A 26,375-nucleotide genomic window follows, 5' to 3' on the forward strand; every position below is an offset into this window, starting at 1 on the left:
GCTCAGGGAATTCCCATCCAGTCCAGACAGTGAGAGCAATGATACTTACAGACTCGCCCAGATTGCATGGTTTCCACCAGTGTCAACCCCATGGCTAGGAGCAAGGCATGGAGGAGCATCATTTTGTGCCGGAGCTTGACCCTGTGGGTGAGGAGATGCAGGGCGCATGTCAGCACGATGGCTCTTCGCACTGGCCTTCTGGCCTCCCAGCATCCACCAGCAGTGTCCTTCGGCTACCTTCCCCACCTGCCCATCCCTCCCTCTCCGGGCAGGGACTGGGGTGGTAGGCCTTCCCCCACTCAAAGTCTTCGCCATTCCCATGCCTTCGTCTTGCCCAAATCATTGTCTCTCGTTCCTTCTCTCATTTCACACTTGCTCCATGGCCAGTCTCCCAGGGATCCAGTGACCTGATCAAATGCACTGAGGCCCCCTTCCTCCTGTAGGCCACACAAGCCACCCTGAACACTTTGTACTGCAAATACCCAGAGAAGATGCTGCCCAATTCCCATCAAATGCCTTTACTGACGTCCGCTGAGATGTCTCCTCGTGTGACTTACATGGGAACATGCGACCATCCACCAACAACACATTGCGTTGATACACAATGCCAGATTCTCCATAAAAACCCCAGGACACATAAGAGGCAGCACTAGGGAACTGCTAATCAAGAAAGCTGACGCGGAAGTCAATCTCCAACTCACCCAAAGGTTGACGTCGGCATACCAAGTGCTTTAAACTCATTAGAATGAGACTATCAAAAAGAAAGATTACAAAACTGACTTTCAAAAGGATGAAAATGCTCAACAGAGAAATGACAGCCACAAACAGAACCAAATAGATATTCTGGACCTGAAAAACACAATGTCTGAAAGTAAGAGCTCGTTAGATGAGATTCACAGCCAACCACACTGAGCAAAAAGAAACGATAGAAAAGGTGAGGACAGGACCATAGAAATATCTAGACTGACAGCCAGGGAGAGCTCAGGAAGGGAATGCACAGTACTGGAAAGCGGGGACTCTCCGACGGAGTCAGTCATTTAGCACCCACGTACCCAGAGTCCTCTGAGGACAGGATACAGAAACGGACAGGGCAAGTCTCTGAAGAGAGAAGGGGACACAGAGAGCTTGTCCAAGATGAACAAGGGGCATCGGCCAACAACCTAAGAAGTCCAGTGCAGCGGGTCCCAAGTGGAAAGCACACAAGGAAGAGCCTTTAGATGCACCACAGGTGACCTGCAGAAAAGCTTTTAATGTCTGACAACCTCAACAGCGGCCAGAGGGGAAAAAGGCAGTCCCTTCCGGCAGCAGCAGTGCAGGGATGGCCGGTCTTGGCATCGCCCTGGGAGAAACAAGAGCCACGGGGACAATAACTTCCGATGCCGTAGTAACAGGAAACGTGTCTCCAAGACTTCTATGGTGCTGCAGTGAAAGTCCACTTCCAAAACGAAGGCGAAAGGAACAAGGCTTGACAGAAACGTGGTCGGGCCGTCTCGGCAGCACAGACCACGGACCCCACAAGAAACACTGTGCGATGCATTTACAAGTCAGGTGGGGCCACAAGAGCCCAAAGCAGAGGTGCCAGAACTGACAGGTGGGAAGAACTGCGTTAGCACCAGCCAAGGTGGACGTCAAGACGAAAGGAGTGCAGGACACACACAGCGACGCAGGGTTCGTGTCCAGAAGAACCTGTGACACTCAGTCGGCTGCCCTTCGCGGACTGCGGCGGAATTCGGCAAGAAACCTGCCACAGAAGGAAAAGTAGAAAATCCTCACGTTTGGGAACGAAGACCACGCTTCCGAATAACAAAGCCCCCTCCCCCACCACGGCTCTAATTTTCCATCATAAAAACTATGAAAGTGACAGCAAATTCAAGGGGCCTGAAAAACACACAACCAACAAAATGGCAGATGCTGTAAGTGGCAGGGAAGCTACGTGGGGTCTGTCAGGCCCGGGACCCCAGAGTAGCTGGGTCCCAGGCAGGGCTGCGTCTGCACCACTGGCGGCGCCCGCGGGACTCAGGGCCCCCTGATGGGGGGCGACCCGCGGGCAGTGACCAGAGGCCGAGGTCCGGGCCTAGGCCTGGGAAGCGCCCAGACCTTCTGGAACCTTCAGCCCCACCTATCTCACGTGGCACCCTGGCCTTCTGGAACCTTCCACGCCGCCTGCCGGTAATGCGCACAGCCCTGGAACCTTCCGTGCCGCCCACCTGTGACCTTCCCAGATCTTCTGGAACCTTCGACTCCACCCACGTCGTGAGACACCCAGTCACAGAACGTTCAGCGCCGCAATACCGTGATTCGCCCAGACCTGGAACCTTCCGCACTTCCTGCCGGTGATTCGCCCAGACCTGGAACCTTCCACACTTCCTGCCGGTGATTCGCCCAGACCTGGAACCTTCCGCCTTTCCTGCCGGTGATTCGCCCAGACCTGGAACCTTCCGCACTTCCTGCCGGTGATTCGCCCAGACCTGGAACCTTCCGCACTTCCTGCCGGTGATTCGCCCAGACCTGGAACCTTCCGCACTTCCTGCCGGTGATTCGCCCAGACCTGGAACCTTCCACACTTCCTGCCGGTGATTCGCCCAGACCTGGAACCTTCCGCACTTCCTGCCGGTGATTCGCCCAGACCTGGAACCTTCCGCCTTGGTGGGGCCTGGAGGGTGTTCACGGGACAGCAGCCGTCGCAGGTGACTTCGAGGTACTTTCGGGCTGGGAGCTGAAGTCCCACAGCAGGCGGCGTCCTGAAGGGGGGGGCACCAAGGAGCGGGCGTGGTCTGTTCTCCAACTACTTTCCTGCCAGTGGCGCCGGCCCCGCCCTGGGAGGGAAGCTGAACTTTCCAGAAGGTGCGCGAAGCCTGATGGGAAGTGGGTCTGGTTCTCAGCTGGGCCCTGGCGGGAAGAACCCGGAACGCACGGTCCTGCGGGCCTCTGAGAGGACACCCAGGAGGACGGTGGCCGTTCTGTCCTCCGCCTGGGACCTGGAACAGGCTCAGCGCTAAGAGCCCGCGCCGTGGACGGGGCTGCGTGGCCGGGTGCCTGCGGATCCTGGGTGGGGGCTCAGCTGCCAGGCTAGGGCAAGGATCTGGGGACGGTCCGTGCCCTCCGCGAGAGGACCCTGCCTCCGCCAAGTCCAGGGCCCTCTGCCTCTCCCTGTAGCCCCCACCCCGCCTCCCACCTGCCCGACAGCGTAGAGAAGGGGGTTCAGAATGGGGAGCATCCCAGATGGCGCCCACGGACCTCCCAGAAGGGGGCGGGCTGGGGAGTGTGGGGTGTGAGGCCAGCAGGCCCCCAGAGCAGAGCGCCAGCCTCAGCCCCCAGGCGCCGCGGGCACACCCTTGCCGTCCTGCCCACGAAGGTCAGGAGACCTGTGGAGATGACCTGGCTGATGGGCAGAAAGGGAGAGTGAGATGGGGGCGGGAGGGAGGGGGTGCCGGACGGCAGGGGGTCCTGTGGGGGCTCCTTGGAGAGCAGCAGTGCAAGGCAGGGGTGGGGGGAAGCTGGTGCAGCCTTCAGGGAGGGGCGGCAGGAAACCCTTCCAAGGAGATGTGCTGGGGGATGGATGAGTGAATGCACAGAGTTCTAGGGGCTGGTGGGGTCCTTGGGGATAGAGGGACTTGGTGGTGGTGACAGGCCACCCAACACAATAGGGCACACCCGGCTCAGGCCAGTGGGTGAGGAGCAGGTGTGCTGCCCCAGTGTCTGGGGGCAGAGGACTTTGAATGGTGGTGGGCACACCAGCGCCAGGGCTAACCCTGGAGCCCCAGAGCTGACCGAGTGGCGCTGCTTCTCACGTACAGGGCCAGGCACCCCTGGAAATGACAGTGCTCCTTGCTTTGCTCCTGGTCATGGGCCTGCCATGGGTGGAGACAAACGTCACCGTGACTGGAAGACAAGGTGAGTCCAAGCCCCTTGGGCTCCTGGGCTGGGAGAAGGCGGCAGGCTGGAATGCCAGTGCAGAGCCTGGCGTGGTTTTTTGTGTTTGGACACTGCCGTGGCCCCAGGTGGGTTTGGGCAGTCGCATGGCACAGGAATCAGTGAGCATGAGAGTGTCAGGAGCGTGGCAGCTGACCTGGACACCTAGTGGGGCAGCCTCTTGATTTGGGGCTCCCTACCCCAAGGGCAGGTAGTGGTGGCTGGAACTGTGGTGTATTCCCCAGCAGCCTGCTGTCCCCTCAATGACCCTGCCTTCCTGGCGATGTCAGGCTGAAAGGCAAGCCTGGCCGGGTCCTGGTGGGGCCTTCTGGGTCTGTCTCTGAGAACAGGAAACCTGGTAGAGGGTGACCGGCTCCTTCTCAGGGAGTGAGTCCCGCCCTAGGAGACAGTAGACTAGTGTGTGGGAGTCAGGATGCAGGGCCTGGGGGGTCCCGAAGGGGCTGCAGGGAGCTGGCGCAGGTGCGATGGGTGGCAGCAGACGCTGAAACCCTGGGGCTGTCCTTAAAGCAATAGAATGTGAGATACCAGGGTGTGCGTGCGCGTGCCCGAGGTTATGGGGTTTCTATCAGGTGCAGTGGTGCACATCTGCGTGTGTGTGTGTCCATACCGGGTGTCTGGGTGTAGGTGTGTGAGGGAGATACACCCTGTGCCCTGTGGATGCTTGCACGAGGCTCTAGATGGGGTGGTTCTGGGGCCTGGGAAAGGTGGGACTCACCGGTCGGTGCTCATTGGAGAAGGGCGAGTCTGGCGGGCGTCCTTTTCGTAGGACTGGAGAACTAGAACACTCCACTGTCTTTTATTCCTCCTTTCAGCTCCACTGAGGTGTCATGTTTGCGAGGAATACAATACTGTCAAGTGCACCGAGCCAACCAACTGTCCCAACGAAGCTGAATATTGTGCTACTGTTATCGTGAGTAAGTGGAGGTGACCCTCACACAACACGGGTTTGAGCTGTGCAGGACCACTTCTGTGGGGACTTTTTCCAGCTGACCTGTGCAGTTCCAACTGTGTTTACAGCGGGGACTACACTACTGGGATCCGTGTTTGCGGGGTGCTAGCTGTAGTTATACGTGGAGTTTTCACTGCAAGGGAGTGCTGCGCCCCCGATCCCCGAGTTGTTTAAGGGTCAACTGTATCTCAAGGTGACACTGGGTTCCAGAGGCAGGTCCATAGAAAACTTTTGGAAATTCAGATGTCTCATTTTATTCCATAGAGAATAACAAACATGTAAATGACATTTAGTTTTAATTTGAATACCCAATTCCTGAGAGACCAGGAGTGGGAGCAGGTGCTGAGGGCAAGCCAGCTCATGGAAGGACAGTGCCAATACAGGGAGCGCACGTCACCCGTCCGTCAAAATGAAATATGGGGGTGTAGGAAGAAAATAGTACAGTTCTTTTCATTCAGTTTTACAAGAAACATTAAGTTTTCATGATTTCCGGAGTTGCCCTGAGAACAGCTTGTAGGTGGTGTACATAACTCGGGGTACAGGCGTAAACTGCATTCTGAAAGGATGTGCACGCTTTAATATGTGTGGACCCTGTCTGTCATCCGTCATTCACCTGAGAGCTTCTGGAAGGCCTGGCATTGCTCCCCGCCCGTCCCCTTGCATTGTCAGGGCTGTAGAATTCCGATTCAGTTCTTCAGCTGCTTCTGGGGGCCTTCTGTGTTCCAGGAAATGTGTGGGGTGCCGCGTGCAGGGTTAAGCTTCTGTAGCCTCACGTGGACGTTATAACTTAATAAGGGAAAACGATTGGCACGGTGAAGACAAGATGAGGTGAAGTCGTAAGACTGTCCCTGTCCCCGGCACTGAGCTGTGCCCGTGCAGCGGGCTCACTGTCACAGCACTGACACCCGGGCCCGGGCAGCAGCTCGCTGAGCGAGCCAGCTCCCAGCCCTGGGCCCTGGCTGGAAGTCCCTGGCTCCTGTGTGTCTGTCCGTGAGCAGCCCTGTGTTGGAGAAGTTGAGGCCCAAGCATCCTGCACATTCCCAAACGGGTGCACCTGGACAGTCAGGACTGGGGCAGCTGACATCATGTAGCCCCCAGAAGCAGCTGTTCCTCCTCGGGGATGGCTGCCCCCTAGGTCCCCCTCTTCAGTGTGGGCCTTTGGGTGGGGGAGGGGGCACCAGAAGGGTCAGGGTTGGACAGATACAGACAGAAACAATGCTGGTGTCGCTGCATTCAGTGCACGTTGATTCCTTTCTCCTTGTCTGTATTTCCTGTTAGGAATTCTTGTACGTTACATCTATGTTTCAAGGCAGTGCTCAAGGTATTGTCCAATAATTCATCCAAGTGAATATGTCTTCAAGTCATTCGTACTTGTAAAGCCGACGCCCTTCCTGTTTGCGAGCTGCTGTAGAAACTCGCTGTGCAACACCCATGCACCACAGATCAATGACACAGAAAGAAGGTACAGGCAGGTCGGAAGAGCAGCGGACATGCAAAGCAGCAGTGCTGGGCTGATGCTGCTCCTGACACTCACCTCGGCGTCACTGGTCCTCAGACTGCCCTGAGCCACAGGCAGGCTGCAGGCTGGCCCTTCTGGGGTCATCGCACAAGTGAAGCAGACTTGCCACGGCGGGCGGGGAGCTGCACCATTAAAGTTGTTTTCCATTCATTGACTTGTGGTCTGACCTTTCGGGGCCTTGGAATTGGAGGGAGGACCACATCCCAGTGGCTGTGGCCCACAGCTTGCATTCAGAGTGAGTCCCTGAGCTCCTGAGAGCAATTTTGTTTACAAGTGTCTCTTTGAAGTCAAGCCTTGTAACTGAGTATGGCTGACAGCTGGTCTTTTTTTCTAGTCGTCTTCATCTGCCAGGGCTGCAGTATGTGGGGTGGGGAGAGCTGTGCACCACCCATGGGGAGTAGTAATGTTCAGAGGCTCCAGACCTTTGGGGGACCAAGGGTCAGTGGAGGAGACAGACTGAATGGGGTAGTGGGACATGAGCCTAGGACACCCCTGTACTGATGGGGGAGTCTTCATGGCTCTTCCTACCAGATTCCAGAAGACAAGGAATTTATTGAAAGCATTTGGACTTCGCCCACCAGTGGTGCAGGTGTGTGGACTCAGTGCGTTTGTCCTCATCTGAACCTTGGGCCTGGTGGACAGCAGTGGGGTCAACTTTTTTTCCTGCGTGAGTTGAGATGCAGCTGTGCAAAGAGCCAAAAAGGCCGACCCAAGTTCACAAGACAAATGCTTTCTCCCCTTTGGTGTGGATTTGGTGGGGGGCAGCCCTCCCACTGCTCACCTGCTCCTTTGGGCCCTTACCCCTTGGCCAGCCCCCACCTGGTCTGACACAGGGTGACTGCTGTGTAGGGCAGCCTGGGAACCTTCCAGAAAGAGTGTCAGTGGCTTCAGAAGGAGGCAGGTAGGGCAGGCAGAGGGTGATTTCTGTGCCATCCCTGAGGCATGGAGGAAGGCCATCTCTGTCACATCGGAACCTTTCAAACTAGAGGCGTAAGTCCATCCTGGGGGACAGTGGGTAGGGAGGGCCCATGAGGGTTGGCCAGCACTCTGGGACTGGAAGGGACTTACAGCATCTGTCAGGAACCACATGAGTTTCCCGTCCTTGTGACAGCTGGACGCCACGGGTCACATAAGGGCTCATGGAGGTGCTAGGGAGCAGAGGCTTGAAACCTTGTTCTGGTGTTTCTGCCCCTCGGTCTATGAGGTTTCGTTGTAACATCCAGAGCCAACTAAGACGTGATCAATCAAAAGAAACACGGACTAGCCAGCACAATAATAATAATTCCTCTTTTGGGAGGTTAAAGAAAAGATACAGAAATAGAATACAAATGGCATGAGAAGGCAGGCGATTCAAGTGGAAGGGTTCTCTGTTTTTTGTATAGTTCACAAGGAGGTTGGAGATACAGAATTTAGACAGGATGGAAATGAAGTTTTTATCTTCTACATATGTATAGAAAAAAAGTCAATAATTGAGTGAAAATGGATAGAAGTAAAAGTGACATATAACTGGTGATAGAAATTCATCTGCATGCCTTAGCAACCACAGAAGAAATATTGGCAGCTCAAAGACAGATTATCAGATGGAATTTTTTGGTGTCGATCCAGAAAAAGACACACTCAAAACATCAGACCACTAAAAATCATAAAAGATGGAAGGAAATATAGTGGACTTACATTACTAATTTTAGACAAATTGACTTTAAGGCAAAAGTCCCTAAAAGCATAAATGACTAAATGCTCAATTCACCAGGAAAAAAACTTTCAACAGTTGAAAACTTACATGTATTTAATAGAAGTGCTTCAAAATGCGTAAAGTGAAAAGTGTTACACGTGCAAGGGGAGACTGACCAAACCAGAAACAGTAGAGTATTGACACAACCTCTCAGTAATGGACAGACCCAAAGGCGAAAGTTTAATAGGAAGAACACTGAACACAACTAACAAACTGATTTAATACATGTATATTGTACCCCGTACCCAACAATCACAGAATAGGCATTCCTCTCAAAACAAGGCAGCATAATGGAAATTTTAAAGTATTTTTAATTGAACAGTTAACGAAAGTCAGAAAACCACCACCAACAACAACAAAAAAATGAAAAACAACTTTGGGATAAAGCTAGAGCAGCACCCAGGGGGAAACTGATGAGCATTTCCAAATTTAAATGCTTATAATAGAATTAGTAATAAGAATAATAGGAATCAGGGGCGGACGGGTGGCTCAGTTGGTTAGAGCGCGAACTCTGGGCAATGGGGCTGCCGGTTCGATTCCCACATGGGCCAGCGAGCTGTGCCCTCCGCAACTAGAATGAAGTCAATGAGCTGCCGCTCAGCTCCCGGGTGGCCAGATGGCTCGGTTGGTTGGAGCGCATCCTCTCAACTACAAGGTTGCCAGTTCAACTCTTCGACTCCCACAAGGGAGGTGGGCTATGCCCCCTGCAACTAAGATTGAACACGGCACCCTGAGCTGAGGTACTGCTGAGCTCCCAGATGGCTCACTTGGTTGGAGCGAGTGCTCTCAAACCACAAGGTTGCGGGTTCGAATGGTGGGCTGTGCCCCTTGCAACTAGCAACAGGAACTGGACCTGGAGCTGAGCTGCGCCCTCCACAACTAAGACTGACAGGACAACAACTTGAGTTGGAAAAGTCCTGGAAGTACACACTGTTCCCCAATAAAAGTCCTGTTCCCCTTCCCCAATAAAATCTTAAAAAAAAAAAAAAAATAGGAATCAGTAAAGAGAAAATTATAAAGAAGCAGAAATTAATGAAATGAAACTCAAGGACATGAAAGGACCAAAAGCTGGATTAGCAGCAGATGAGACACAACCTATGAGAGGGATTTTAGTAAACAGAGCAGAAGGTAGAAATCATCAGACTGGAGATAGTACCATTTTTAAAAGAATGGAAAATACAGAATGGAGCTGGATACTGAGGATTGGGGCAAGGCCTAACATACTTGTATGCAGATCTACCGTGTGTCCCTGAAAATAAGACCTAACCGGACAATCAGCTCTAATGGGTCTTTTGGAGCAAAAATTAATATAAGACCCGGTATTATTAATATATTAATATAATATACCAGGTCTTACATTAATTTTTGCTCCAAAAGACGCATTAGAGCTGATTGTCCGGCGAGGTCTTATTTTCGGGGACACACGGTAATCATTGACATTGGTTCTTTACCAACCCTATCAACACCTTTTGCCATATAACTTTGCAGGCCCTCCAATCAAAGGCTGGGTTTATTTCCCAAACTTGACTTTGGGCTCCATCATGTGTCTAGCTGTGGGCAATGAGACGTTGGCAGAGGTGAGAAACAAAGCCTTGACATGAGCTTGAGTAGTCGGGATTGCCTTCATATGCCTCTACCGTCATCCTAAGAAGGATGTGCTCACCCACTGGGAGGAGGAGGAGGAGGCCCTATGTAGTGGAACCATCCCAGCTGACCTGTCATGAGAAGCAGAGCTACCCAGCCAAACCTCGCCTTCCCACGGGCATGTGGATGATGACGATGCTTTCTGTTGGGCGGCTTTGGGCGGATGGGTGGGCAGCAGTAGCTGATAACGTGGATCCACCAAGAGAAAGAGAAAGAGAGGGGGCAACATTTCAAGATCTAGGAGCTAACAATTTTCCAAATCCGATTCCGATTCATAATATCAACCCACTGATCTAAGAAAGTCTTGAGAGACTGAAGCAGGATGAAAAAAGTCATACCTAGGTACGTCTTAGTCATCCTGCCAAATACCAAGGTTAAAGAGAAAATCTTCACAGCAGCCAAACGGTCACAGGAGCAACAGGAAGTCTAATAACCAAGATCCAAAAGGAAAAAATAAGGCATGAGAGACAGATGACAATGGAATGACACTGTCAAACCACTGGAAGAAAATAACCACTAATCTAGGGCTTTATGCAAAACAAACTATGCTTCAAAAGTCAAAAAGGTCAAGACAGATTCAGGGAAACGAAATCTCGAGGAGCTATCGCTAGTGGACAACTCTAAAAGAAATACAGGAGGTAGAAGAAAAGTGATCTGAAGCATAAGCAGGAAGTGCAGAGAAAGGAAAAGCAAGGGGATATAAATGAGTCCATATATGTGAACATCAGCTGTGGAAAAGAATGAGTTCTCGGGGTTTTACTACCGAGAACTGAAGAATGACATTGCGCCTTGAAGACAGTCATGTACCAGCGGGAAGAATGACCGTGACGATGGCAGATGCCATGACGATGGCAGGTGGCGGCAGAAAGGTAAACGAGTTCAGGTGTCAGGTGCAAGTGTTCTTCTGCAGGAGGGAAATAGGAAAGTGAACAGGCATTGTACGTTCCAGAAAACTTTACCAATGGACAATAAAACGCCTTTCATAGAACTTTCAGGAAAGGTCCTTTCCCTCCTCTAACATTTAAATATATAAAAGACCATTCTTGGCTCCCAGGTCCTATAACCACAAGCACTGGAGTGGCCGTGGGGCTGTAACAGCTCCATGAGGCTGCTGCCACCCTAGAGCTGAAGTTACCAGGTGACAGGCTGGAATTTCTGACCCTGAGAAGCTCCGAGGACTGGGTGTCCCCACCGGGCTGGTGGCTCTGAGCCGGAGCAGAGCCCGGGCTGGTTCCAGACCCCGAGGAGGAGGTGTCTCTGGCCGGGGTCTCGGAGGTGGGGGTTGGGGGCAACAGAGGTGGTCTGCGACACCGGAAAAACCACAGCCATTCGGCAGCTGCGGAGAGGACCGCCCCACGAGCTGAAGCAGCGGCGCTGGCGGAGCGGAAGTCGAGGAGCAAACTGGAAGCGCGCGGGGACAGCCCAGCAGCCGCGCTGGCGCCTCTAGCGGCAGAACCTCGCAAGGCGGCACCCGCTCTTCCGAAATGCGGTGCAGAGTCCGCGGCAGGGACCCCTGGCTGGCTTGGGAAGGCGGGTGGAGGTGAGTCTATTACTTAGTAATTGGCACACCGTGCAAACAGTAGGCACAAAAAGTCTGGTAGAGTTTTCTAATGTCAGATGTGAAAATGAATAAAGGAAACCGCTTTCACAATGGAGTCCAGAGGCCCGAATCGGGAGCCCTTACACACAACCCCCCGGGGTCAGTCCCAGACACCAGCAGGAAGAAAGGCACCTTGCACGGCCATACTACTAGTCCAACAGGAGAAGCAAAGATTTCCTTCCTTGCTCAGCAACTCAGCCAGTGAGAAGGGTCACCACCCTGAACTCTCGCTGTCCTCCAAGGGACTTTTGTTCAAAGCACCCCTCCCAACTTCTTCCCTTTTCTCTATAAAGTTCCTCTCCTTTGTTTTCTGGACTTCCCTGTAGTTTTTGCTATCGCATGCTTGTCTCAAATTACAATTCTCCGCTGTTCCCAAATAAACCCATCTTGCTGGTAAAGGGGCATCTCCACGGTAGACAGGAAGGTGAGGCCTTGTCCAGGCAGCTACCCTGTGGGCCCTGGGCTCCATCCTGTGGGAGTTTCCCAGAGCCTGTGTGGACCCCTCACAAGATTGGTCCCATCTGGGCGAGGGGTTGGGGTTATGGACTCCCTGACCCCAGCTGCCATTGGGGCCTCAGGGACAGGGGGGCATTCATTTCTTGGCTTTCCTGGCTACCTTGCTGGGGTGGGGAGATGGGATTCAGGCCAAGACATGCTGGGAGGTAGGCACAGGCACCAGGAGGCAAGGCTGAGGTACAGGTGGGCACTGACGGCGTCTGTTGGCATCACCTATTAGACCTGCATAAGTGCCTTCCAAGGTTGGCCACAAGGAGCCCCTGAGGTAGAGATGACGAGAGTGAGGCGGGAAGCTTGCCCAAGGCCCCACTGCCGGGAGGGCACAGCCCGGGTGGGAGCCAAGCACCCTGTGTCCTGAGCCTGAGGGATTTCCTGCATAGGCCTTCTCCACTCCCTGGGACTGTGGGAAGCACATGCCAATCCCTCACTGCCACAGGCCCGCACATTTGTCACCCTAGGTCCCCAGCATGCGGGAGGTGCAATAAACGTCTGTGGAATGAATGAACAAATGAATGACTTCAGTACATGGGGACCTCCCTGTCCCTAGTTTGACCAGTCCTCCCTTACCTGGCTCCTGTTTGCAGGGTCCAGGTGACAGAGGGGCCAAGATCCAGCCTGCCCCCTGGCCAGACCTCTGAAGCAAGATCGGCAAAATGGTGCTGCCCGTGGGGTGTTCCACCCTCCAGGAGGCCAGCTGGCATCTCCAGGCACAGAGAGCCACCTGCCACCTACACCACAGTGACACCTGGCCCTCCAGGTCGCAGACTCCAGCTGGGCAGCACAGGCACAGGAAATGCTTCCTTTCTGCAGAGTGGACCCGGTGGAGGAGCAAACAGGACAACACGGGGTGGAGGAAGAGGTGGAGAGATGGGCCCCTGAGGCTGTGGGTGCGTGCCCACACATGAGCCACCCTCCTTGGCTGAGAGGACACCTGCTCTCCCGCTCAGAGCTTTGGGAGTAGAGAACCTCAGGAGCACTGGGGACACGATGCTCCCCTTCAAAGCCTTCCCCTGTGTCCCCTCCAAGCTGGGAAGACCGGCCAGGAGCCTGTGCCCACTAGGCCATTTTGGTCCCCGGCCAAGCTCCTTCCCTCCGTGTCCTCCACTATCCCCCTCCCACTCTCCTCGGCCCTGGTGGGAAGCGTCCAGGGGCCCTGGAGCCACTCTACTCCACCAGGGCCGTGCTCCCTGGAGGCCTAGACGCATTCTGGGGTCCCTTTTCCCACTGCACAGGGCCCCCAGACCCTCTGTATCGTGTCCCCAGTCACCCTTTTGTCTTGTCAGATGACTTGAAGCAAGCCCCACGCCGTGGGAGCCCCCAAACTCACCATCAACATCTTCATGTTTCTAAGGCGTGCCTTGGTCGTGGGCTCTGCCAGACATTCTCCCCTTTCACTCTCAGGACAGCCCTGGGGAGGGGTTACCCCATCTTTGTCAGTTACCCCATCTTACTGACAGAGATTAAGGCTGTGGAAGGACAAGGCCATACAACCAAGCTGGGTCAACTGGTCTGTGGGCCACAGAGCTGGAGCCTTCCTGGCACAGCGCTGCCACTGCCCCCACCCCCCGTCCACAGGATACCTGCACCCCACATGGGCTGTCCTCCTTCCCACCTTCCCGTGCTGCTGTCAGTCTTGTGGGAAACACCAAATGCTCCCCGGATCCTTCACTCTTGGGCCTTATGAAGGAGAAATACTCAGACAAGAGGCCAGGAGACAGCGGCCCTGCTGAGTGACGTCTTGACAGAAGCCAGAGGGCTGGATCAAGCCTGGTGCATTCAGGATTGTGCACTGGGTGTGTGAGTGTGAGACATGTGCCTATGTGAGTGTGTCAGCATGAATTAGTGGATGTGAGTGGGAACGTGTGTGTGTGCACGTGTGTGTGATGTGGGAATGTGGCAGGAGAAGCAGCAAAGGGCAGAATGGGTGGGGGCTGAAGGTGGGGGCGGCTCTCAAAGTGTGAAGGGCTTTGAGTGAATTCACACCAGTGCCCAGATAGGATTCCACGTGCAAGAGGTATTGGGGAGATGCCAGGAAGGGTACCAGGAGGGAGCAGGGCCCCCGAGCCTCTGCACAGTGCAGGGAGGGGAGGGAGACACTCCCAGGCTGCAGGGCCTTTGTGAGATGCTGGCCGGGTATCAGGGCACACTGCTCCCCACAGCTTGAAGGAGCCCTGAGGGGTGCATCCCTCTGCTGCCAGAGAAGGTGCTGCTGGTGGAGTTACGGGCTCAGGGCTCGCCCTCCCTCTGCCCAGCTTCCAGCATGTCTGCTTTGCCAGCAGGGGGTGCTAGAGGGAGCAGGCCCTGGAGGGCAGCTGCTGTGCAGGTGACTGGCAGTTCCTTGGCATTGTGTTAAGACAATGGAGTATGAAATTTCCATGGCTAGGATCTGCCCAGTGTGTGCCACAATTTCCATGACATGTTGCTGAAACAGAACTCAGGGGTGCCATTGTCAGAGAGGGAGCCGCTCCTATGCAGACGTTCCTTAAGATGGCTGCCCTGTTCACCTGGGCCGCTGCTCTGGCTGGTGAGCTCCTGTTCGCCTGTCCCGGCCCACCTCCTGTACCGCCGCTCTGCGGAGCTGGCTGCTGGGCCCTGTCCACGCTCAGCCCCGACCTGCAGGAGAGAGCAGGCTGAGCTGTCCCAGGTGCACCTTACAAGATGCTGACAGCTGGGACACTCTGGTTTATCCAGTTTGCCACCTCCTAGGTCCCGGGAAATACCAGCTGCCCACGCTCAGGAACACGGGCGTCCATGCTTCCTGGCTCCTTACTGCCTAGACAGGTCGGAGTTAGAGCAACCAGCCACCCAGGACTCAGAAAATTATCCCAATGCTCCTCCTCCTCCTCCTCCGCCCCAGCTCCTCCTCTTGAAGGAGTCACGGAGGCCCCAGGAGGGGCCAGTGGACATGCCCAGCGGCAGCTCCTTGTGCCCTGAGACTTGGATGGGTGTAGAGAAGCTGGTGTTCTCCTTGCTACAGGAAATGGAAGGGAGCATGCCGGGGGCAGGGGCCAGGCTCTGAGTGAGAAAGGGGAGCAAGCGCGGCCTAGGGCAACGGGCCAGAACCTCTCAGAACGCCAAACTTTCTGCTCATGACACCTGAAGAGTCCCACCAGCCTGATCTCTCCAGCTGCTGGCTAAGCCCCGTGAGGTGTCTCAGATTGTCCTATTAGAGGAAAAAAAGTTCTGACAGACCCCCTGAGCAAACAGCTTTCTTCGCCTCCCCCACAGTCTTCTCATAGGACTGAAGACTAGAACAGTCTCCTATGGCCAGGGCTTGGGCTCAGCCTGTGACCAGGGTCAGGGCTCAGCCTGTGACCAGGGGCAGGGCTCAGCCTGTGACCAGGGTCAGGGCTCAGCCTGTGACCAGGATCAGGGCTCAGCCTGTGACCAGGATCAGGGCTCAGCCTGTGACCAGGGTCAGGGCTCAGCCTGTGACCAGGATCAGGGCTCAGCCTGTGACCAGGGTCAGGGCTCAGCCTGTGACCAGGATCAGGGCTCAGCCTGTGACCAGGGTCAGGGTAATCAGGGTCAGGGCACAGAGTCCTCTGTGGTATATGTAGGTACAGGAGCACCCCTTTTCCAGCCCCAGCATGACAGCAAGAGGCATGAGTTCAGGAGGGAAGGAGGGAAAGGAGCAGTCAGGGAAAGGGGGGTCAAGGGAGGGGAAGGTAAAAGCAGAACTTGGGCTCTGGATCATGTGGCAGTCTTGGGGTTCCTAACTACGGTCAAGGTCTCTTACTGGAGGGCAGGATTGCGCCCCTCTAGGCCGACAGGGTCCATGCTGTGTATCCTGCACTGGGCTTCACTGCTGCCCCAGTTCCCTCACCTGCCAGCACCCCTGCGGGACGGGGAGCTCCCGTGTCTCCCTCTCAGCCACTCTGGGATGTGGAATCCAGAGCCAGGCTGCGGGGGCCACAGTTAACTGTGGCCTGGGGTGAGTCTGGGCCTTAATTGGAAAGCACTCAGCTTGTAAAACAGTGAGTAGCAGATGCCTTATTACGAGGGGCAGTTCTACCCCTCCCCCAGCCCCTGGGCAGCTGGCGCTTGGGTCGCATTCCTCTGCCATCACCACCCACCCGGGGCAGCCCCTGCTCTCCTGCTCCTCCCCTCCTGAGGGAGCTCCCAAATTGGTAGGCCCCTCCCCAGGGCCCTTGCCCCCTGGGGTTGCGGAATCTTTGCTCCTAAAAGGCTCTTTGAGATTCCTGAGGGTCATTTCTCAGATTGTCCTGTTAGAGGAAAAAAAGCTCTCACAGACCCTCAAGAACACAGACCCCAATTTGCGAAAGCCGGACCTGCCAGGAAAGATCCAGCCAATGAGAGAGTTTGAGGACCACATCACCCAGCTACTCCTTTCCAACAGCTCCTCCGCTGCTTTCAACAGTCCCCTCCACCACCCCTACTTCAAAATGCAGCTCACCCATGCAGTTTGCAGGCAGAGGCTGGTGGCTGTGCACAGGACCCATGGCTGTCACCTGACTACTCTCTGTAAATGTGGGTCCCCATACCCCACACACAGCCTTTCATCCCTGAGCCCCAGCACCGACGGCCCAAGCCTGGCACTGAGTAGGGATCAGCAAGGCCTGAACACAGACAGATTGCTCGTCACTTGGGGCAGGGGACACTCAGAGCCCAGGGCTCTCTCTTCCCCTCCCAGCCTGTTTGCTGCACACTCCCTCAGAGGCCTGGGACGGTCACCTGGGTGCTCGGGGTGTGGGGAGAGCGAGAAGCTGGTCTGGCCTCAGTGAGGCCACCCTTAGCCGTACCGATTGGTACCCAGTATCTCAGCCCACCTCCTCGGGTGGGAGGAGGAGACGGTCTTAGGGACCTTGCGAAGGGCGCAGGCCTGGGCAGGGGTCTAAGAGTGTTCCAGTCAAAGATGATGCCGCCAGGGAGGGAAAGGAGGGAAGAGTATCCCGGGCACAAGGCCAGGCCTGGGCAGGGCCTGGGTGTGCGGAGTCTGCCATGGAGACTGAGGGTGGTGGGGAGGCTGGAGGGAACAGGAGGCCAGGGGGGCGGAGTTAACAGAGTGGGCTCCTTTGGGGCTCTCAGGAGATTGTGACACATCAGAGGTACTTCTAGAAAGGTAGCTGTGGTCACTGGGGAGGGGACTAGGGCCACCAGTAGAGAGAGGCCTGTGGCCTGGGAGGGGTTGGAGCAGAGACATCAGGTGTGAGCTCCAACCTCTCAGCCTCTGGAACCCCAGCCAGACCCCAAAACAGAAACCAGCAGCAGCCCACTTCTTGTGTCCCCCCCAGGGCACCCTTGTCACCTGCAGTTCCCAGAGCCTGGCCTGGAGGCCGGATGGCAGTGATAGAGTGCCCACTGGGTGCTGGGCACCGTGATTCTCGCTTGGCCCTGCAGACCAGCACCCCCAGGAGCTTGTTAGACCAAGAGTCTCAGGTCCCACCCAGGCCTCTGAGTCACAACCAGCATTTACCTGAGCCCTAGGTGACCTGTGTACACAGCGGGGATGCAGACGTTTTCAGTCTATAGGGCTTCAGCTTCCCCATTAATTGGCTTCGGGGCCTCCCTGCTTGCCATGGCCCAGAGGAGACGGCTGTGCCTGCTTGAAAGAGCTGTGGGCAGGCTGGGTCCTCCAAACTAGACCCTAGGTCAGGGCTGTGTCCCCCAAGCCTCTAGAGTGGGCTGTCCCCCACAGCCTACTGTACCTATGTCTCTTTTTCTCCCAGCCCCACCTGGGGCCTCATGGGACAAGGGAAAAGGAGGCCAAGGTCTAGGATGGAGAGAAAGGCAGTGGCCTTTGGAGAGTCCCCTGGGTGCCCCGGGGGCAGGACAAAGGGAAGCCTGGGCCCTGAGTCAGGCAGGCCCCTTTCCCAAGCTCGTCTCCAGCTAAATTACTAGGTTTGACCTGGCCAGCCTGCTGTATAAATGCACCAGCACAGCAGCGCCCCAGTCCCTGTAGCGGACGCCCCACGATGAGGCCACTTCTGGTGTTTCTGCTTCTGGCCACTTTCTGCACTGACCTGGGTAAGGGTCGCTGACCTGGGTGGAAGAGATGGGGCAGACAGGTGCCAGGCGGGGCTGGATGGGGTCTGAGGGGTCTGCGGCATCCGCCTGGATTGGGGGCTGTGAGGGGAGTGAGGGGAGGCCCTTGTGGCTGTTCCCTGTCTAACCAGAACTAGAGACCGCGGTGTCCCTTTGGGCCCAGTTTCTGGTACATCTGGCTCTTGTAGGGGTGAAAGACCCAGTGAGAGGACGAGGCTGCAGAGCTCTGGGCTGGGCAGTGGACCTGGGTTCCTACGAGGGTCCCAGTGGTCCTGTTGTCCTGGAAGGTGGTAAAACCAGAGAAAGAAATTGTTTGCCCCCTTCCAGCCCCAGCTCTGCCCCTACCTGATGACTTGGAACAAGAAAAGCACCTGTGGCTTTTGAGGCCACCGGAAATGGGGCCCGGGGAGGGAGTGACACAGCCTGTGATTATCAGGCTGTAATAACCACCCAGGGTTAATTAGCCCCATGGCCCCCCCTGAGAGTGGGGTGCGTGAGGTAAGCCTCCAGCTGTGTGGGGAAGCCTCTAGGGGTGGAGTGGGGACTGGGAGGGGACCTGTAGGTGGAAGGAGACACTTTGGCGATCAGTCTCAGCTTGGGGAGGCCGGAAATACAGATGGAGGGGATGTTTGGACAAGGGCAGAAGGCTGGCCTTGGGCGGGGCAGAGGACAAGGTCATGTATCCGAAGAAAGCCCTGCAGAGATGAGGGGCTGGAGAGGCAGAAGGTGCTGGGGAGGCCCCTGGAGGTCCCGCCCCTGTGTCCCAGTCGAAGGTGTAGGAGAGGTGGGGGCAGGCTTAGCTTTCCTGGGAGGCTGATACCTGGACAGCACTTGCTGGAAGGGTCACTGCTCCAGCAACCTAACGAGATTAACCCATTAATTCTCAGCACAGCCCAAGGACATAGGGACTCTCCCGACCCCCGTGAGGGAAACTGAGGCAGTGTCCGGTTGTTGTTCAGAGGAACGTAGGAGCGTCTCCTGCCCCCACCAGCACCCAGGATGAATTGCACCCCCTGACAAAGAGGCCTATTCTTCTTGGGGAATCCAGAACCCTGACCTGGGAAGCATGGCCTCTGAGCTCAGGGGGTGAGGCTGAGCTTAACCTCCTGCTTGCTCGTGTTTCAGCCACAGCGTCCCCCACTCTCCACGCAGGGAAGAGGGCTCTGACATCCGTGGGCCCATGTGGAGAAAGTGCCATCACCCCATTGCACAGGCACGGGCGGGCTCCAAGGTCAAAGTAGGTGTGCCTTGTCCTAAGGGTATCCCTTGCAAGAAACCCCCTCCAGGTACCCCCCCAGACCCCACAGCTCCTGGGTTGTCATAGCCTGGTCCCAGCTGGCTAGGCCACCGCCATGCTGCCCCTTCTGCCGGAGGGTCCTTTCCCAGGTGACAAACAGAAATCTATCCATCTGTCCAGGTCCAGCTCCAGGGCCACCCACTCCAGGAAGCCTTCCCAGATGGCCCCTGCCCTCTCAGTCAAGTGTTCCACAAAGTGTTATACACTCCCCCTCCATCTTAATCGGGGTTACACACTGTGCCTCGGTTTGCCACCCCTGGGCGGCCTTTGGGGTCTCCAGGCCAGGAGGCTTGTTCTCATGACCTTGTCATTGGGGCTGCTCACACAGGCGCAGGGACTGGTCAGGGCCGGGGCCTTTTGCCCTGATGGGTCTGGGGCGGGGTCACCAGCAGCCCCAGGCAGTGAAGGGCAGGGCCATTCCTTCCTGTTAACTAAACTGTTAACTAAACAGCCCCTAGCACCTACTATGTGCAAAATCCTCAGATCCACGGCCATTCTGGTCCCAGGCAGGAGTCCCAGGCCTGCGGGCCCTAGTGAAGGGGGTGGGGCAGGAGCCGGTGGCTTTGGGCATTACATCATCTCTTTCTCTGGCAAGACCGAACTGCCTTGGGCTGCAGCACATCCCATCTCATAGGTGAGGACACTGCCCTCGGAGAGGGACAGGGACAGTGAGAAGTAGGACACAGATCACCTCTGAGGCAGACTCTCCTTGTAGGGCACCATGCTGCCCATGTCCTCTGCCCTGGGGGCAGTCTGCAGACACCCATGCCCCACCTACACCCTCACTCCTCTGACAGATTGGCACAGTCACCACACCAAGTCTCTCGGCCCATCCGAGGGGACCAGGAACACCTCAGGAGGTTAGGGCAGGAGGAAGAGAAGGCTCAGAGGGGCCAGGACGGCTGTGGCCATGCGGCAGGCGGGCAGCGCTCAGCCCAGCCCCAGGCCAGGCCTGGACCCCAGCCCAGACTGATGGGCCTGTGCTTCCTTCCCCCCAGCCTGGGCCCTGCACTGCCATGTGTGCTGCGGCCACGAGAACTGTGAGTCTCTGGTGGAGTGCGCCCTGACGGACAAGTACTGTGTGATCACGCGGGCCAGTGAGTACCCCACGCCCCCCTAGCTGCCCCAGAAGCCCGCCTGTGCCCCCACAGCACCGCAGGCCAGACCCTTGGGGACATCACCACCCTCCAGCCGGATTCCTGTAGTGCAGCCTAGCCGCAGGGCTGTAGGTGGCAGGAATGAACCCGTCCCACTTCTAATAGTCATGGGTTGATGTGAGGGTCAGAGCCCTGCCAGCAACTCAAGGCTACAAAATGGACTTTCCAGCTTAACTTAGAGCGAATCCATGTGGAATACGGCCCGCGGGTGACAGGGACAGGCAGGGTCTGGGTGCAGGTGGGGCCCTAGGAGTCATGGCGTGGAGGTGTGAACTGGGCCAGGATGTAACCCTGGGGAGCTGGAAGCAGGAAGGGGAGGCTGGGACCCTGAAATGAAGGCGGGGGGGCTACGAGCTGCTATAGGGTGACGGAGAAGGAGGCGTGACAGGGTGAGGGACAGGCACCTGGGCAGGCAGCAGTGTCCATTTCTGTGAGGAAATGAGACCTCTCCCCTGGCAGGTTGCTGCCACTGTTGGGTCATGTCTGAGGAGCCCGGCGGCATCCCCAGGCTCCTAGCACAAAGCAGGGGCTCTGCAGAGGGCAGTCCCACGGGGGGCCCAGGCCATCCTCTGGGCCAACGTGCCCCATAAATCCAACCCTAATGATGATCAAGGTTGTTCCAGCTGGGACTCAGAGGCCCCCTCCCCGAGTCCCCCACCCCATGACGCGTAGCACAGTGTCCAGCCCAGGACCCCCACGGGTGCATGGCAAAGCCAGGAACTATGCTGGGGTCTGTCTCCCCACGACCCCGCTGGCCCTCACCCTCTTCTCAGCCCAGGGACTCTGTGAGGGAGCAGTGTGCACCCCTCAAACGCCTCCAGGTCCCTCCCTGTTGGGTGGAGAAAGACCTGCTCAGAGACACAAGCTTGTCACTTTCTTAGGGGCTAGTGGTAGCCCCCACTTCTGGCCGGGCCCTGGATGCAGAAGCCACAGCCAGGAATGGCTCTTCCCTTTCAGTCACCTGCTTGATGGCCCAAGCACCTACTGAGCGTGCCAACTCTGACGCTGGTACCAGAGGGGACTTCAGGGTTCTTGGCCTTGAGGCTGTACTGGGAGAGGTGGCCAGAAGGCAACGGAGGGCAGATGGGAGGGCACTGCTTCTCTCTGGTGGTCCCCAGCATGCCGGGGACCCCCACAGGCCCCTGACGCCTCAGTTCTTACAGCCTGGGCAGGACAGACACCCATCCCTCAGACTCCTCAGGCCTCATCCCACCTCCCCTGCCCCTCTCCGACCATCTGCTGCATCTGTCTGTCCATCTACCTGTTCAGCCAGGCAGCACACCCTGAGTGCATTCTGGGGTGTGGGGCCATCCCACCCTCCTGGTCCGGTGGACGTGCTGACAGTCAGACAAGCCCGACCCTGTGGTAATGGGGCATCCAGGCTGACAGCCAGGGGGGAGGGGGTGCTACCTGGAAGGAGCAGTGAGCAGAGGCCCTGCCCAAGTGGAGAGGGAGCTGGCGGGCCTAGGGGGAGGCAGGAGAGGTCCTAGAGCAGCAAGTGTGGGGACCAGAGCCCTCTGGACAGTGAGTCGGGCCTGGGCGGTGGCAGGGCGGTCACTCCCTGCACCACCCGAAGTGCCTCTGGCAGTTGGCGAGGCCTCTCTGAGCTTCTGTTCCTCCCTGAGCTCGGAGGTGTAAGTGCCTACTGACTTTCCACAGCCAATCCAGGGCGATGGGTGGGGACAGGGCTGTGCTGCCTCTGGTCTCAGGCTCACAGCCACCCTGGGCCTGGGCTTCTGTGGCTCCAGTGAGAAGGGGTCTGGGAATATCCCCTGCTGCAGGCCTCCCAGCAGAGCCAACCAGCTCTCACCTGTGACGCAGGTGAGATAAACAGCAGGGGCCACTGCTACACACCACGGAGCCCCAGGCCCAGCCCCTAGTCTACCTTCCCATCCAGTCCTGCATTTCTCAGGCCAGGGACCTAGAGCTCAGAGCCCACCCAGCAGGGAGGTGGCCAGGCTGGCTAAATGTCACCAGGTGCTGGTGGTGACGTGTGGCAATGCCTGCCCATGCCTCGTCAACAGTAACTCAGAAACACCGAGAAACTTAGTCAAGGCTGCCTGTTACATTCTATTTGCAGAAACACAGGGACCGTTGGAAAATTCAGGACTGTGGGGAGAGGAAAAGAAATACCACATTGTGGTGTCTTGCCTGGCGCCGCCCCAGGCTTGGGGAGGATGGTCTGTCGGTGGGTTGGCTTCCTGAGGGGGTGGGGACTGCTGCCAACCCCGGCCAGCCCATCAGCCTTTGCTCGAGGACCCTCACATGGGGCCCCTGGCCTCTGCCGTCCACATGCAGCTCCCATTTGTCGGGAGCTGGTGTCTCTGTCTTTCTGCTTTGCCGCCACGGGAAAGACAATGTCACGCAACCCTTGGCACTGCTACTGACTGACTGACTGGCCACGACTGAAAACTTACATTCATGCCACACCGCTCTCATTTAACCCCAAACAGCCGCAGAGCTTGGCTCTCTCATTATCCGTGTTTACCTGGGCATAGGCCCCTCCAGCCCCACATCTGGCTTCTGAGCCAGCTGCCAAAGACGTCCCCTGAGTCACACCCTGGCCATACAAGTCACAGAGGAGCTGGTCTGAGGATGGACACAGCACTCCCCAGGCCTACAGGCACCAAGGAAGGACCCCCTTCTGCGCGCGCGCGCGCGCGCACACACACACACACACACACACACACACACACACTCGCACAGTTCAAGGCTCTTTGGGACACCCACGTCCAACTCCCAGGGGCCCTGGAAGCGGTGGTGTGTGCTGTGCCAACGGGCTGCGGGCTGCAGTCTCCACGCCCGGGCCTGGCGGGGTGGGTGCTGCGCAGAGCACACCCCCATGGGCCCTCACCCCTCTCTCCGCAGCCAACCCTGGCGGCATCCTGGTGATGAAGTCCTGCGCCCCGACCTGCCCCAACAGCACCGTGTCCTCTGACGGCCGCGCCCTCTCCGTCTCCTGTTGCCAGGGCAGCCAGTGCAACCGCAGTGCAGCCGTGGGCCTGGTGGGTGGCCGTGGGGCCCTGTGGGTCAGCACCTTGGCCAGCCTGCTGTGGGTGCTGCTCTGGGCAGCCTGGTGAGCCCGCCCACCACTGGCCAGCCCAGGGCTCCCCGGCTCCTCTCAGCCTGGACTCCGCTGCACGGGGTCTGTCTCTAGCCTGTGCGGCTTCCGGCCTACCCCACCCTGGCAGGAAGAGCCCCCATCTCTCCTGTCACTCTTCCCTGCTTCCCCCAGGCCACACCCAGCAACCCCCTCAGGCTCCTATGCCAGGGAGGGATGCTCTCCCCACCCCAGGGAACCTGTCCACATGGGGAGCCCTGGGGCACACCTCCCCCAGGCTCACACTTCTGAGGGGCCCTCAGCTCTCTGCGGGGGTCTTGGGGTCCCCTGGCCATCCAGGAGTGGGAAGAGCACCTCGGTTCTCCACAGCATCCCTCGCCCCATTTCAGGGGCCTCTGCTGGGGGTTTCTCCCTCTCTGACCCAAAGGAGCCTGTGTGTTCCATGACACCAGGTCCCTCAGCTCCTGTGTCCAGAGCTGCTCGTGCAGGGGGAGGCAGATCAGAGGTTTGGTGTTGGATTTCTCGACCTTCTTCTCCACTCCTGTGCTCAACCATCCATCCATCCATCCATCCATCCATCCATCCATCCATCATCCACCCATCCACCTACTTACTCTCTCATTCACTCACATTTCATCTGGTGCATTCTTTCTTCACAAGCCCATTGGGGAGTCCTGGGGCCAGGTGCCCTGAGGAGAGCCAGCTGAGGACCCGCCTCCCAGGGTCTCCCTCAGGGGCTCCGTGTGCTAACCAGTGGGCGCCACCAACCTCACCAGCCCTGCCATGTGAAGGCAGGCCTTTCCAGTGGTCCCCTGGCTGCCCGCTGGGGGCTGGGTCAGGTCACGAGGGGATCGGTGTCGGGCATTGGGACCCATTCTCACTAGGCAAGGGGGGCCGCCCTACACCCTCAGAGGCACCTCTGGGTCTCAGGAGAGGAAAATAAAGCTGCAAGTCCTGCTCTGTCCTCATTCTCTGAGATGTTGAATTTGTGGGGGGATTCTTGTCACTGGTCCTGGGCGGAGCCCCTGCGCCTCAGAGGCAGCCAGGGGCCACTTTAGAGACGGGTGGTAGAATCCTTGATGCACAGGCTCGGGGGGAAGAGGCTCATTTCCTTATCATGTAAGAAGCCAGCCTGTATGCCAACCCCATGGCCAGGGCGGCAGAAACACACTTTCAGGAAATCCCAAGTTGGGCGGCGGCTCGTGTGGGTTCTCTGGGGAGCCCTCTCAGCTTTGGTGCCCCCCAGCATAGGTGTTCAGTCCCCCAGTGCACCCCATGCTCCTGCTGTCCTACACCTGCAGTCAGGGCACAGCCAGGCGCTGAGGGCTCTGAGCTTCCTCCAGGGCCAGAGGCCCCGACTCTCCTGGAATTTTTCCAGGACAGGAGAGTGAGGTGTGCCTCTCGCCTGGCTAGCAAAGCCTGGCTGCCACAGCTCAGGAACCAGGAGAGAAGCGTCATGGTGGCTGGGAGCCTTCCCAGTCAGGCCTGCACCTCAGTTCTGGGCACAGAATGCCCAGCCTCTCCTCCCCCCTCCCCCCAGGCTCCATCCCTCCCAAAGCCCCGTCTCCTGGCAGCAGTGTCCCCAGGTGTTCCCACCCATGCCCTTAAGGGATTCAGGCCCTTCCTATTCCCAGCAGCCACCTCTTTGGCCTCAAAGGGCCGCTGTCTGCCCAGTGCCTGCATGGCCAGCCTCTGTTGGTCCCCTGTGCCTGTGACAGGCCACCCTGTTGGGAGCAAAGCACTCCTGAGCCCAAGGGAAGCAGAGGTCTCAGGCCAGGGGAGGGTTCTGCCCACCATGTGTTCACTTGGGCCTTCTGATGGACAAGGGGGGGACCCTGCCATAAAACAAGATGTCAGGGCTCCCTCGGGGCCCCTCCCAGCATCTGGCGATCTCCCTGCATGGCCAGGCGTGCGGGCTCTGGGGAGCTGTGAGGAGACTGGCGTGGGCTGTGTGGGGCAGCCATCCCAGGAGAAAAGCCGGGGCTCGGTGTTGGGCCTCCCCACCCAGCCTTGGAAGTTTGGGGTTTCTTTTCTCAAGGAGGGTGGAAATTTCCTCTGTTGCCTCCTTCGCTCTGGGGCAGACCCCACCTCTATAAGTCCCAGCGGAAAACACCTGGGATGCCACATGACATCCCATAGCCTCCTCCTCAGGGTAAATTAATGTGCTCAGAAGTCAGGGTGGGTGGGACGAGAGACTGTTTCCATATGAAGACAGTAAGTTTCCCTCACAACAGACGAGGAAAGTGAAGCATGAAGAGCTTTCTGGATTTCCTCCTGGGTCGGCAGAGTGGTCTGCTCCAACGTCTGAGTTCTCTCTACTCTCACCCACCCCCACGGCTTCTCCAAACTCATTAGATCAGCAGACACTCAGAGGGCGCCTACTGTATACCAGGATCGTATGGGCGCTGGGACACCAGTGACAGAACAGACTGGGGGACAAAGTCAGCAAACCCACAGAGAAATGTGGGCCTGCAGCTCCTGACAGGGCTATAGAGACGGGTGGGATGATGGAGGGGACGCCGGCCTCAGACGGGAGTCTGTGGCGCCTTCCGGCCATAGGAAGGCAGCCGGAGAGCAAGCCCAAAGGTCGGGGCTTGCAGGGGCTGGAGGGACTGCAGTGGGAGCAGGTAGCCAGCCAGTCAGCCGAGCAGGGCTCCCAGAGGCAGGACAGGGAGGCTGGCTTCGCCCGAACAGGCCCAGGGCTACTGCTGCCAGTTTAGGGCGATTTGGGAGGGGCGTGGTGTGGAGCTGCACCAAGGGCTCAAGCTGCGACCTGTTACTCCTGACGTGCCTGAGGGAGGCCTGGGTGGGCTGGAGCTCAGAGAGCTTGGGCTGAGATGCTGTGACAGCCCATTGGGAGGTCTTCTCCCTTCTCTTCACAACAACCCAGCTTTGTGTGCCTGGGGTTGGAAGCCAGGGCTGGCTCCTCTGTCCTGGACACAGCTCTGGGCTCCTCGAGGA

General features: G+C 57.3%; 2 protein-coding genes across 2 annotated transcripts; both read left to right on the plus strand.

Moving 5' to 3' along the window:
• The first annotated feature begins 3,797 nt into the window (after positions 1 to 3,797).
• On the plus strand, positions 3,798 to 7,129 carry LY6K (lymphocyte antigen 6 family member K). Its single transcript, XM_088799302.1, has 3 exons — positions 3,798 to 3,894; positions 4,746 to 4,847; positions 6,161 to 7,129. Exons 1-3 carry the CDS (start codon positions 3,816 to 3,818, stop codon positions 6,445 to 6,447), a joined length of 468 nt encoding a protein of 155 aa, XP_088655428.1. The 5' UTR covers positions 3,798 to 3,815; the 3' UTR covers positions 6,448 to 7,129.
• A 10,700-nt stretch (positions 7,130 to 17,829) lies between these two features.
• LOC148757823 (secreted Ly-6/uPAR domain-containing protein 2-like) lies at positions 17,830 to 24,372 on the plus strand. Its single transcript, XM_088799303.1, has 3 exons — positions 17,830 to 17,881; positions 20,195 to 20,293; positions 23,222 to 24,372. The coding sequence occupies exons 1-3, from the start codon at positions 17,830 to 17,832 to the stop codon at positions 23,431 to 23,433; spliced, it is 363 nt and encodes a 120-aa protein (XP_088655429.1). The 3' UTR covers positions 23,434 to 24,372.
• The last annotated feature ends 2,003 nt before the right edge of the window (positions 24,373 to 26,375 follow it).

This window comes from Rhinolophus sinicus, chromosome 6 (genome assembly GCF_057876585.1).
Source record: "Rhinolophus sinicus isolate RSI-liver-muscle chromosome 6, RSI-T2T, whole genome shotgun sequence".
Lineage (NCBI taxonomy): Eukaryota > Metazoa > Chordata > Mammalia > Chiroptera > Rhinolophidae > Rhinolophus > Rhinolophus sinicus.